We start from the raw sequence: 12,517 nt of genomic DNA on the forward strand, positions 1-12,517 counted from the left end.
CTGATGAATGAAATCCTTTACTGAGAGCTGTTACAATGAAAATTGAAGTTTTTCTAAATCATAAATGTGAAAAATTGTGGTTGCTTTAATTTCATCACATTTGAGTTGTGAATGATAAATACAGCAGCATTTAAGTAAATATACTTGTGTATGTGGCACATTGGTTTTCCTCTGAACTCTTTTTATTACCAATAAGAGTGAACTCGTCATGGCACATTAGAATTGTAATAAACTTTAAATTTTAATAATTAATTGCTCAGAATTAATCATTATACTCACAGTATACAAGTTATTTGCAAAAGAAAGATCCTGTAGAGGGCTTTCCTGAGCTGTTTGACTCATCTTGTACTAGTACAAGACATGTAATTTCTCTCATATACAGATCAGACTCCAAAGACTTACTTTTTTGTTTGTGTGAAACAATATGTTTCAAATAGAATGGTTTGGGTCAGAACAGACCTTTCAAGGTCATGTAGTCTAATCTACCCCTGCATGCCCTGGGACCTCTTGAACTGGATTGGGTTACTGAGAGCACCAACCAATCTGACCTGGAATGTTTCCAGGGATGGAGCATTCTCCATATTTCTGGGTAGCCTGTTCTATCTTTCATTGCCCTCATTGTAAAAAAATCATTCCTTATACCTAGTCTAAACCAACCCTCTTTTAGGTTAAAACCATTAGCCCTTGTCCTATCACAACATATATAATAAGCCCATTTCAGGTACTGAAAGGCTGCAGTGAGGTCTCCCCAGAGCCTTTTCTCCTCCAGGCTGAACAACCCCAACTCTCTCAGCCTTCCTTCTTGAGAAATGTTCCAGATCTCTCACCATTTTTGTTGCCCTCCCCTGGACCTGCTCCAACACATTCATGTGTTTCCTGGGCTGAGGACTTCAGAACTGGATAGAGGTTTTACTCCTTTTAAGTGCATCCTCAAGAAAATAAATTAATTACACCTGCAGAACATTGCTTCCTCAAACCAAGCAGGAGATGAAGAAAAACAAACCTTTACTAGTAGCTGTGATCACATTAGGGACAAGTAAAATGAGTATTGTAAGTTGAGTAAGAATAATGGTTGGGCAGAGAGTATCCCAAGATGTCTGTGTAGTTTTGTCATATGATTCTCCATTGTCCTTTGCTTTCTAATGCCCACCACAATTCTTAGTATTAAGTTGAAGGGCAGGACTGTTGGGAAGCACCGAAGTATTACAGCACAGAGAGTCTCTGCTTGGCCTGGGCCTTGTAAGTGAAGGCAGGTGCTCTCTGCCTCTGCTCACATTTCCCCAGGCTGCAGCACCTGAGGCTGGTACAGCCCTGGGCTAGTGGATGTTCCTACAGCTACAGCCTGTCTCGGCACAGAGCATGGGCAGTGCCTCTCACCTCTGCCTGCCAAACCATGTGGCCAGGCTCTGAAAGTCATGTCCTGTCAAGGTCATTAAATTACTGCGGTTCAACCATGAAGCAGCTGAACTGCAGGAACCAGTCACATGGGCATTTCTTTCTAGTGGGAAATGGGACCCATTTGTTTAATCTTCTGTCACTGGTCCTTAGCTGGAGGATATACTGGCATTCCATCTTGAGAAGACAGATCTTAATGCTGCCCCCTGCCAGCATGGCCTTCCTGCAGACTTGGTGTCACTTGCAAAGCTTTCTGGAGATCAGAACCAGTCCTCCCCACACTTAGTTTTAGCCCAGATGTGTTTTCTATTTAGATTACTTGCTTTTATGCAGTAAAAAAAAACAACAATTCAGGTAGAGGAAGGGAAAATGTCTTGTTTCCCTTGGTAGTAGTGCTAGTTTGTCACCTGAAGATGTACAGGAATTGCAGTTTCTGTCACATGATGTTTTTCACAAGAGCATGTACACAGGCATTTCACAAAGCTTTAGAATGTAGTTTGTTAAACCATATAAATTATACACATATTTGGAAGATGAGACACTTCTCAAGTGTGTATACCCCCAGTCACACAGAAGGTGCTTGACTATCATCCTAAATCATAATCTAAGGTGAAGAGTAAATGAAGAGGTTTAGTTTATGGCATTTAGCTACAAAAAGAATATGATCCTGTTAACAAAAAAAAAAAGAAAAAAAGAAAAAAAAATCCCCTGTGTATTTAGTTCCAGTATAACTGAGAAAAGACCAATGTAGTCAGCTACTAGTGCCTAGAGTGATTGATAGAAATTCTGTTCCACTGACACGTTGCAAATACTTTAATTCTGTTGGAATAGGTCTTTACAAAGAAGGTGACACAAAGGCTGAAGTATTCTGGGCTTAAATACCTGACTGTATCCTTTTCACCCTTAGGATTACGTGCTGGCTGTAGATGCTTACCACTCTGTCATCAAATATTACCCACAGCAAGAGCCTCAGTTGCTGAGTGGAATTGGAAGGATTTTCCTTCAGGTATGCATTTTATTTTAAATTTGCTAGGTAATACTGCTGTTGATAGCTACGTAGAGAATAATTTTTGCATTTAAAACTATAGGTGTTTTTCTAGGGCACATGTCAAATTGTTGAGGCAGTGCTCAAGACAAAAGCCCTTCTACCGTGTCATATTAGAAATAGTTAGGAAATATGAAGCACCTATAGTAGTACAAGTGCATTAGCAAACAAAGAACATGCTGGAGAAAGTTATACTTGTATTTTATTCAAAGAGTGACATTCTGCTTTCCCTAAAACTAAGGGTAAAGCTCCCATTGACATCAGTGAGACAGAATTTCACTAAAAATCTCATGTCTCACTACCTCAGACTGCATGCAACTCTCAGTCACACTGTATAACTGCCATCTTCATCTAGAAAAAATTCAAGAGTGTTCTTCTTTTATCCAGACCATGTCCCTGAGAAGAAGGGGAGGAGAGCAACTTAAAAGAAAAAAACAGTGTACAGAAAAGTATAATAAATGTCCATGTTACTGTATTTAATGATAAATAAAAATAGATGTCTTTTTATTTTTCATAAAAATGATGCATCTAAATAGCTATCTGATTTTTTTAATTTTTAGTATCTCACAAGTTCTTTGCAGTTCTTTTGTATTTCTGATACTGATAATTCAAACTTTTCCTCTTTTATCCACTTACTTTCATTATTAATGATAAATCTAATTTTGGATTGTCAGGTATTTACAAATGATCTTATTTGTGACATTCCTTAATAAAATTACATTGAAATTGAGTCATTTGCTCTTAATAGATAATTATTAACATTGCTTGTTTGAAATCTTAGAATGTCATTCAAATTCAATCATGGATTTTCAGTTCTCAGCAGGAGCATGGTTTCACAATGTGTTAGACATGTCTGTCTTTAAAAGTCTTTAGTTTAAAGTGGATCTCCATCACTAAGGAGCAATTTTATGGTATTGGCAGCATGCATTAATTATTACCTAAATAGGGAACATAATAATTATGCATATTAAAGAATGGCTCTGTAAATATGCTAAATACTAAAGGAAATACAAATTATTCATAGTTCTGGTCTTACTGGGAAAATAACTGGGTATGTTAATTGCACTGCCTTTCTGACAAGAGTGTCTGCCCTGGTGTCACACCCAAGGTCTGTTTGTCGTTCCATTTGCTATGGAGAAATTTTCACTTCCGTGAGGAAAGCGTCTCTTAACTTACAGAATCATTTGAAATCACTGACCTCCACAATACTGGCTGTGACAATGGGCCTCCTGTTCCAAGGGGTTTTGCTGTCATATCTGGACATAGCAGAAGGGGTTATGAGGAGTCCTTGATATTTTCATGTGACCTAGATAGAAGTTAAAAATAATATTATTTCTAAATGCAAATGTTTTCCTTTCTTCTAGCACCTTAAGGAGATATGGTTTTATTGCTTGTCTTGTCTTTTTCTGTGACAAAGTTTTCAGCTCTGTCTGGGGGTTACTAGTCCAACAGATATAAGATTTTGATATATCAAGAGAAATAGGCAGTTTCCACCTGGACAAATCAAAAATCAAAACTAAGCCATTTGAATTAAAGAAAGATAAATGTGTTGCAGTCTTGGACGTCATAATTTTGGTAAGATCACTCCGTGGTAAGTATGCACTGTTGACAAGGCACTCTCTGGAAAAAAATAAAATGTCTTGCAAGTAAAACAGAAAAGCAATTTTCTCATATTCAAATGTCACAACTTCTCAAAAAGAAGTAGTAATTCCCAAATAACCTCAGACTGTCCTGCTAACTTTGAACATTTACCAAGAGAGGTGTAAGGCAGCCAGATTCCAGTTGCTTATGGGTCACAGACACTGACAGTAAACATCACACATATGAAGCAAAGCAATAAAGTAAAATAGAGTGTAATTCAGGAGTTTAACAGAAAAAAGTTGCAACCTTTTTCATCATGTAAAACTTTGCTTTACTTTTGATTTAATTTTTCTTAATTACTTTAAGCTAACTAGACTAAGGCGTCATGTCCTTTTTATCTTCACATGTAAGTGGAACATAAGGAGGTCTAGATCTGACGTAAGGCCTTTGGCTGTTGCCTTAAGAAATGGGAAATGAGAATTAGAGAAGTGCAGAATGCAGGAAAAGAGAGAGGCTATCACAAAGAAATTTTCATAAGGACTGTAATTCTTTCAGCAGTCATCTGACCTGTAAAACAGAAATTCACATGAAATAGAGAAAGAGTGAATACATTTCAGTCTCTAGGATTATATTGTGTAGCTCTCGCTGGCTGACCTACCCAAAATTTCCATTTGAATAAGTAAGTTAAGAAAAAATTTTAAAAGCTGCCTGACCTTACCCTCTGCAATAAAGTGTTGCAAAACTGAGTCAAAAGCAATAAAAAATTTTTAGGAAAAAAATAATCTTTGTTTCCAGACAAACAACAAAGTTAAGCACATAGTATATTGAAGGCTCCTCGTTAGAGAGTGTGATTATTTGAGGTTAACAGTAGAATCTTAATTTTTATTTGATGTGCTAATTATTATTAGATACTGGTTATACTTTCTGAACTAAGTTAAATAAGTGATAAAATGATAAATAAGTGAATAAGTGATAAAGACCACTTAAATTGGTTAAATTACTTTAATGACTAATTAAAATTAGTTACTTCTTTTAAATGATCTTTCCTACCAAAAAAATTTAAAAAGTAAACTGTTTTCCCTGTGTGGGAAAAAGGAGATTTAAGGGTTCAGCATGTTTGCTGAGAAGATCTGCTAAGAAATCAGAACTATACATGATCACAAATAATGTGTGATTAGTATCAAAGCATACTAGATTTGGACTCATCAAGCGCCCAGGAGAGCAAACTGGTAGCTTGTTTTAGAAATTGATTGTTCTCATGCTTAAGGGATTCCCAGGCTGAAACTACTCAAGGACAGATTCATTTGCACTTCACCAGCATTATCCTCTAGTTAAGTGTAATTATTTTCTTGGTGATTTACATTTTTAGTGGGATTTATAGAGAGAAAGTGTATCCTTTGTCAATATAACTGAATGTATGGTATTTTAGAATGAATTATATTTATTTTGTTTTGAGTCCAGTTACATAACATCTGTGAGAAATGCATCTGTTTCTTTAGAAAAGACTATTAATGGGTATTCCAGAAATGCTTGGTAGATGGACAGTTGCATCTTTGACTGCTGTGTTCAATTGGATTATCTAAACGTAAAGAAGAATAATTTCCTTATGTTGACAAGGGATGAGTCTTGTGGTAAGAGGTAAAGCAGAATCTCTTACATCAGTGGTGTTAGTAGGGCTTCAGCTTTGGCCACAGCTTTGGCTGCCACTGTGATATTCCCATAAGCAAATTGGGAAGAAATGTAGATGTAGCTTTCAGATGGATGGATGTTTGCTGTCTCTGAAAAGTGCAGTTGGAAAGTCATTTGCTGATGACTAGAAGGACTTGCTAGATGATCTTTCCCACAACGATCTCTTTAGGGTTTGTAGTGTTTGTATTTTTTGGTTAGGTAGTACTGTATGATGAAATGTGAAGCATGCTTGGAAAATGTACAGATGATGCCAAGCTGGGAGTGGTACAGATACTATGAAGGGCAGGCAGTATCAGAATGCAAAATAATCTTGACAAGTTGAGAATCTGAAATGTTAAATTGGCTGTGATTCAAACAGCAAAGGCAGAATGCTACCAAGGACTGGGAGTAACACAAATACATAATGAGAAGCAACAACAAGCCAATTTCCTTTAGAAGGGAAATAGGCTGAGAGTAAGAAAACTACATAAGGGTAAACAAATTGGACTTCCAGATACTTGGCATAAAAGCAAAATTCATATTCACGTGTGAAACATGAAGTGATTCCTGCTTCTCACTGCTGGTGAGAGATCATTTGGATTGTGGAGACTTCTTATGTGGGCTCTCAGGGAGGATGTGAAGTAACAGGAGAGAGTTCAGAGAATCCAGAAAGCATGATCTCATATTCTATGAGAAAGGGGTAAACACTGCTTTGCCTGAAAATTGATTCTCATTCTAGATGGGAAAGAAAAAGTTTTCAAGTATGCAAAAGACTGTAAAAAAAGAGTTTTACATTCTTCCCTACCACTATGGACAGGACAAAAAGCTGAGGTTAAAAGTGCAATAGTATAGAAAGTGTTTTCTAATGCTAGGGCAATTTAAGAATTCTGGATTAAGTTTCCTAGTAAGATTCAGATGTGTAATATCCACCATCTGAGAGCTTTAAGAAGACTTCAACACTTTAGTCACAAACATTTTTCACAGTGTTTTTAAATAAATGGGTGGTCTCTTGAGGGCCCCCTTGAATGTCCCCACCCGAGGACTGCCTGGTTTCCAAAGCTTTATGCTTCTGAACTAGTTTTACTCCTTTTGAGAGGTTTTGTTAGATTTGTTTTACCCAGTCATAAGTTTTAATCTTCTTCCATCTCTCCAGCCTAAAAAATATGCTGCTAACTTATTTTCCAAATAAGTGGCCTTCTTCAAGTATTTTTTCATCTCAAAGATCAATGTATGTGACACACCTTTTTTTAGAAACACCCCCTTCCCCATTCCAGCCCCCATCAAATCTGTATTTCTTTATGCCAGTTTTCAAATGTCTCATTCCTTCATCCTTCTCCAGTCACTCTCGTGGTTTTTTAATCTGCAATTGGACCATCTTCCCAATATCCTCAGTGGCCCGTTGTACTCAAGTTGTTTTCTGACATGTGGTGTGATGCACTGAAATCATCCTGTGGCCCCTGGCTGCAACCCAGAGGCTGTGGATTAACCAGGTGTGGGTCCTGTGCTACATATGAGGTCACTGGTGTCTCTCTTCCTGTGGACTAATGCCCAGTCTCACTGGAAGTAACTCTGACCTTTTCTCATTTTCAGCTACTATTTTGAACTGGAGTTAGTTACAACAAAGGGACTAAATGAGGATATGGGGCCTCCTTGCCCTACAGTCCATGAGTGCTCCACAGCCCCCAGCTGAGAAACTGCTTTGGGCAAACTTGGCTTGCTTTTGAGGTGCTTTTCATGACCTTAACATGGCTCTTCAAATGCATTGTTTGGTAACAGGTGTTATCCAGTCACCTTGGTGTAAAGAGATTGATAACGGACTTTGATACATTATATATGTTTTTGTGTCCTTATAAGGTATAATCAGGATGTAGGTCTTCTTATTATGGTAACTTACTTATGATTTTTCTGTCTAGATTGGAGACATAAAAACTGCAGAAAAATATTTTCAAGATGTTGAGAAAGTGACTCACAAATTGGATGGACTACAGAGCCAAATTATGGTTTTAATGAACAGGTAGATATTTTAATAGCTAAATAAAACTTCTTAAAATGTACTTCTAACAGTATGAAAGGTGATCATTAAACTACCCTTGAGACAACCCTGTTCTCTTTCTCTTTTTTATGGAACATCATCTGTCATAAGTGAGACTGACTGACATACAGACTCAGGAGATCTCTGTAACTTGGTACAGTCGTATTATCCTGCATTGAAACTCTGATCTTTCAGTTGATTTTACAAAGTTTTTTCTCATTCTTTCAGGCACTGCATACTTTCACTGTGTTTTTTCAATATACATTTGCATAAATAACTCTTAGGAGAGGAGAAGTTATTTTGGGCAGTTGTCCTACAATCAGATCTGCCAGGAGAGTACCACCCAGTAGCTTCAAAGGATGCTTGAATACACTGTAGTAAATTGAGCTGTGTGATGGGGGATTTACTTTGCAATGGTTAGCACATTGGCTTAATATATTTAGAAGATACTATTCAAAAGTGGTCTGAAAATTATATGGCTGATTTTAAGAAGAGAAATAATTCTGGGAAGAGAATATCTGCATTTAAATTAATAAAAACACAATGAAGACTGTTGCTTTCATAGGCAAAAAATACAATAGCTGAGTGATCCAAGTTGTCATTCCATTTGTCTATACATCAGCGTCTCCTTCACACTGTGGAGAACAAATGTCAGAAACTCTCACATCTGTAACAGGAAAAATAAAAAATGGTGTCCATTCTTTTTTAAATGTATTATTACCTTGGGTTTTTGAGAACTCATTTATTTGTCACTTACTTTCTAGAGCATTTCTCTACCTTGGTCAGAATAATTTTGCAGAAGCTCATCGATTTTTCACAGAAATTTTAAGGATCGACTCATCAAATGCTGTGGTAAATCTTCAAATTGCTACATATATAATGAACACCTAAATTATTCTCATAATACTTCATGCATGGATTTAATTAGTACCCAGAGTATGCTCAGAGCTTTACAGAAAAATGGGATGTGGCATGTGTGCCAAAAGGTTTACAGTATACATAAGGATAAAATAGAAAATGGGATGGGAAGTTAAGAACCAGTCTGTATGAAGGGCTTGAATACTTAGGCATGCATGCATGTAGAAATTCTGAGACACTCTCCTTTTATGGGATCTTTGTGAAAGCACTTTTTTTTGCATTCACTGTTTTTAGCATAGACTTGCATGTCAGAAAAAGAAACGGCAGCTGCCAACGTGTATAAAATTATCTTGATTTCACACAACATTGAAAGGATATTGTAATTTTAAACATGACATTTTTAACACATTGCATGTAAGAGCCTTGAGTTCCTGTCACAAGCTGAGATCAAAGAGCTGTTTATTTACCTTTGGGTTTCCTACACCTGGAAGTTTTCAGTGCAGGTCATGTAAGAGTGTTCCTGAGAAGTCAGACAGCTTACCCCCAGTAATCTGTTCCAAGGCCATTTACAGACTGAAGGGACTGACTTTAAGGAATACATGAATTGCATTATTTTGCAAGCCGTAAAATAGTGTGTATTATAAACCACACAAGTTCAGTAAGGTTTCCTGAATGGACAGAAAAATACGTTATTCTAAAAGGCCATGTTCTTCCTTTATCTGCAGCTTTCAGAATATATTAAAGTTTCTGCTGCTAAACATGCTATATCACTTTGTACTGTTGGAATCTTTCAGTAACTCATAAAATCCATTTTGTGTGGTAAGGAAAATGTAACCTGACTTGATCATTTATGATGTATTTAGACTGCCCTTATGATGTATTTAGACTGCCCTATCTGCTAGATTTACATGAAGTCAGTTGTAGATGCCTTTGTGATAAGAAAGTATCTTCCTGTTGCTTATGTGGACATGTAAGCCAGAGGGAGAAAAACACTTCTGAAAATATAGTGAAGTAATTTAAAAAAAAAATCTGTGAAAATGACTGCATGTAGAAGCTCATGTGGTTTCTGAAATTTGTTTCACTTGGCTTTCAGAATTAACTGACTAATTATACTATATTATATATATACTATTTCATTTTAGACTCTGTCTTTTAGAGTTTCAGCTCTTAGAAGTCAGCAGGTCCTACTGGCAGAGGGTAAATCTTGAGAATTATAAGAAAAGTATAGCATTGTATAACTGATAATGTATTTTAGTTTTGCACACATATGCAGAATAGTAATTCTTGGCATACAGTAAGTATGTTGTAACTGCAGATTCTAGACTTCTTTCCTTTCTCTCTCATCATTTGTAAATACATACATATATATATATATATATATATATTTATAAACACATTATTTATTTACAATATGTTTTTCACTAGGCTAACAACAATGCTGCTGTTTGTCTTCTTTACCTGGGGAAACTGAAGGATTCCCTGCGGCAGTTGGAAGGAATGGTTCAGCAGGACCCTCAACACTACCTACATGAGAGTGTCCTCTTCAACCTGACCACTATGTATGAACTGGAGTCATCTCGCAGTATGCAGAAGAAGCAGGCACTTTTAGAGGCTGTAGCTATCAAAGAGGGTGATAGCTTTAATACTCAGTGTCTCAAGTTAGGATAGATAATTTCCAACTGATTTTTTTCCAGCAAGGATGTTTTTTTTAATTGTATATACTCTCACTAATGTGTAAATGTGAAATAAAATCTATTCAATTACGAATATTTAGTGGCATTACTACAGAACCTGTCATCTCTAACAGGCCTGTCATTGCAAAGACTGTGCTTATAGCCAGCTTCATCCCTACAGGTCTGTTACCATCCAGGTACTCCTCATTACAGTGCACTATTATATATATATGTATGTATGTGTATATATATATATTTATACAATCAACTACTCAGATTCTTTTATGAGAAAAACTGAATTTAACCTTTTATTGTCTTGATTTTCAGTAGTCAGTGAGCAAGCCACATGACCTTATTTCATCAGCTAGGAGTTATTGCCCGAGTATCAGTATGTGTATTACAGAAGGGAAATTCTGAATGCACCTCTCTTCATTTGCTTCTACTCTTTGTGCTTCATTTTGTCGCCATCAGACTCCTGAATATTACACCTTTGTGTGTCTGTGGCTGTCAGAGGAGGCTGCTTGATAAGCACCATTCAGAGTCACAGCATGGCTGAGGTTGGGAGGAATTGCTGGAGGCTATCTGGTCCAGGTTCCAGTAGCACAGGGACATGGAGCATGTGAGGGAGTCATACAGTCCTGCACAGTATCAGTTTCCCACAGTATGAGGGACTATACTAAATGGTCTCTCTTCCTTGGTTTTGAGTTACTGTTAAATCTTTCAGATTAAATCACATGGATTCTGCAAAGCTGCTCCACTCTGGCATTCTGCTGGGTAGAGAAGTGAGTACTGACAGTTGGAGTGGAAACACAGTGGATTTCAGCTCAGTTCCTTGCCTTTTCCATTATCAAACAAAAACACTGAGCACAAAATATTTCCCAGGGAAAATGATGCAGAGCCTGAGGCAGAGGTGTCTTAAGGGTTAGGCCACACAAAGTGGAAGCAAATGGGGTTCAGGACACAAGGAAGTTAAGTTTGCGATGCAGCAGTATCAGCATACACTGATTTTGGCATCCCTCAGAACACATATTTTTGGAATCACGGTACCACTGTGATACCAGTGTATTTCACTGCCCACATTTCTCCCTGCATTTATATCGTAAAGATTCAATGCAGATACTCCCTCTTATACATGAACACAATACATGCATCTGTTCATAGCGGGGTTTTACTGTTTTGAGATTTAATGCTTAGCAATTGGACTAGATTTTTGTCATAAATCACTGCCATGGGACAATTCTGTGTGCTGCATTTTTAAATACCATATCCATCAATTAATTCTCACTTCATTTAAATACCCCCACCTGTATTTTTAAGTAACCACTAACTCATTTTTATGCTTGTCCATCTGGAGATACTGTACAGGGGCCAAACAGTTGTACTCAAAGATCAAGTTTCTTGAAAACTTCCACAGTCTAGACATTCAGAGACATAAGGATGCTGGTCACTTGAAAAGACATAAGCCTACAGTTTACACAGAAACAGAATTTGCTCCATTTTTACAGTATATTTCTGTTTGACAGGCCATACTTCTACACTGAAACAACAGCTAGTTGTGTTCCAATCAACTGAAAAAAAAATTAAAGCAGTTGGTATTTCTGTTTCTGACTTGGCCTCTAGGTTCAACAGCTGCATCTGAATTAAACTTGTGCAGCACCTGAGTAGACTTGTCCTAAGGTACCACTACTAAATTCAAAAATTAAATATTCAGCACCACCTGCTTCAGCTGGGCTTAAATACCATTTACATAACTTTAGTGAGTATTAAAATAGTAAATGAAAAGCAGGTATATTGGCATTATTCTTTATGAGGTCTTACATTTGTTTTAATTGCTGCTAGGATTTTAGATAAGGTATAACAATAATGAGACATACTCTCAGTTTAATATTGATTTAATATTTGATAACATTGAGTTGAAATCACTGTTGTTTTCATTTTGTTACAGCTGTTAATCTGATCAGGTATGTTATTCCCTGTACTCGTTTTTTTATTCTAGTAGTATATTTTCTATAGGTCATATAGGTCCCTTTTCTTGAGCATTTTTTGGAGATAAAAAGAACTGGTATGTGACAACAGTTGTTCTCAAAGATCCTGAGGGCACTGAACAGTTTACCAGGACATGCAGTGATACGACTAGGGGCAACAGTTTTAAATTTGAAGAGGGTAGGTTTAGCTTGGACATAAGGAAACTGTTACTCTTCTTGGTGTGGCACTGGAATAGTTTGCCCAGAGAGACTCCCCATCCTTGGATGCATTCAAGACAAA

General features: G+C 36.9%; 1 protein-coding gene across 1 annotated transcript in view; it reads left to right on the top strand.

Moving 5' to 3' along the window:
* The window catches only part of TRAPPC12 (trafficking protein particle complex subunit 12), a 49,892-nt gene extending 39,546 nt beyond the window's left edge, over nt 1-10,346 (top strand). The window contains exons 9-12 of the mRNA XM_005521891.2: nt 2,303-2,401; nt 7,603-7,703; nt 8,486-8,573; nt 10,005-10,346. Coding sequence (XP_005521948.2) covers nt 2,303-2,401; nt 7,603-7,703; nt 8,486-8,573; nt 10,005-10,247 — 531 coding nt within the window. The 3' untranslated portion in view covers nt 10,248-10,346. The remainder of the gene's footprint in view (nt 1-2,302; nt 2,402-7,602; nt 7,704-8,485; nt 8,574-10,004) is intronic.
* The last annotated feature ends 2,171 nt before the right edge of the window (nt 10,347-12,517 follow it).

This window comes from Pseudopodoces humilis, chromosome 3 (genome assembly GCF_049639895.1).
Source record: "Pseudopodoces humilis isolate 2021_Gansu_Grassland_sample_001 chromosome 3, ASM4963989v1, whole genome shotgun sequence".
NCBI lineage: Eukaryota > Metazoa > Chordata > Aves > Passeriformes > Paridae > Pseudopodoces > Pseudopodoces humilis.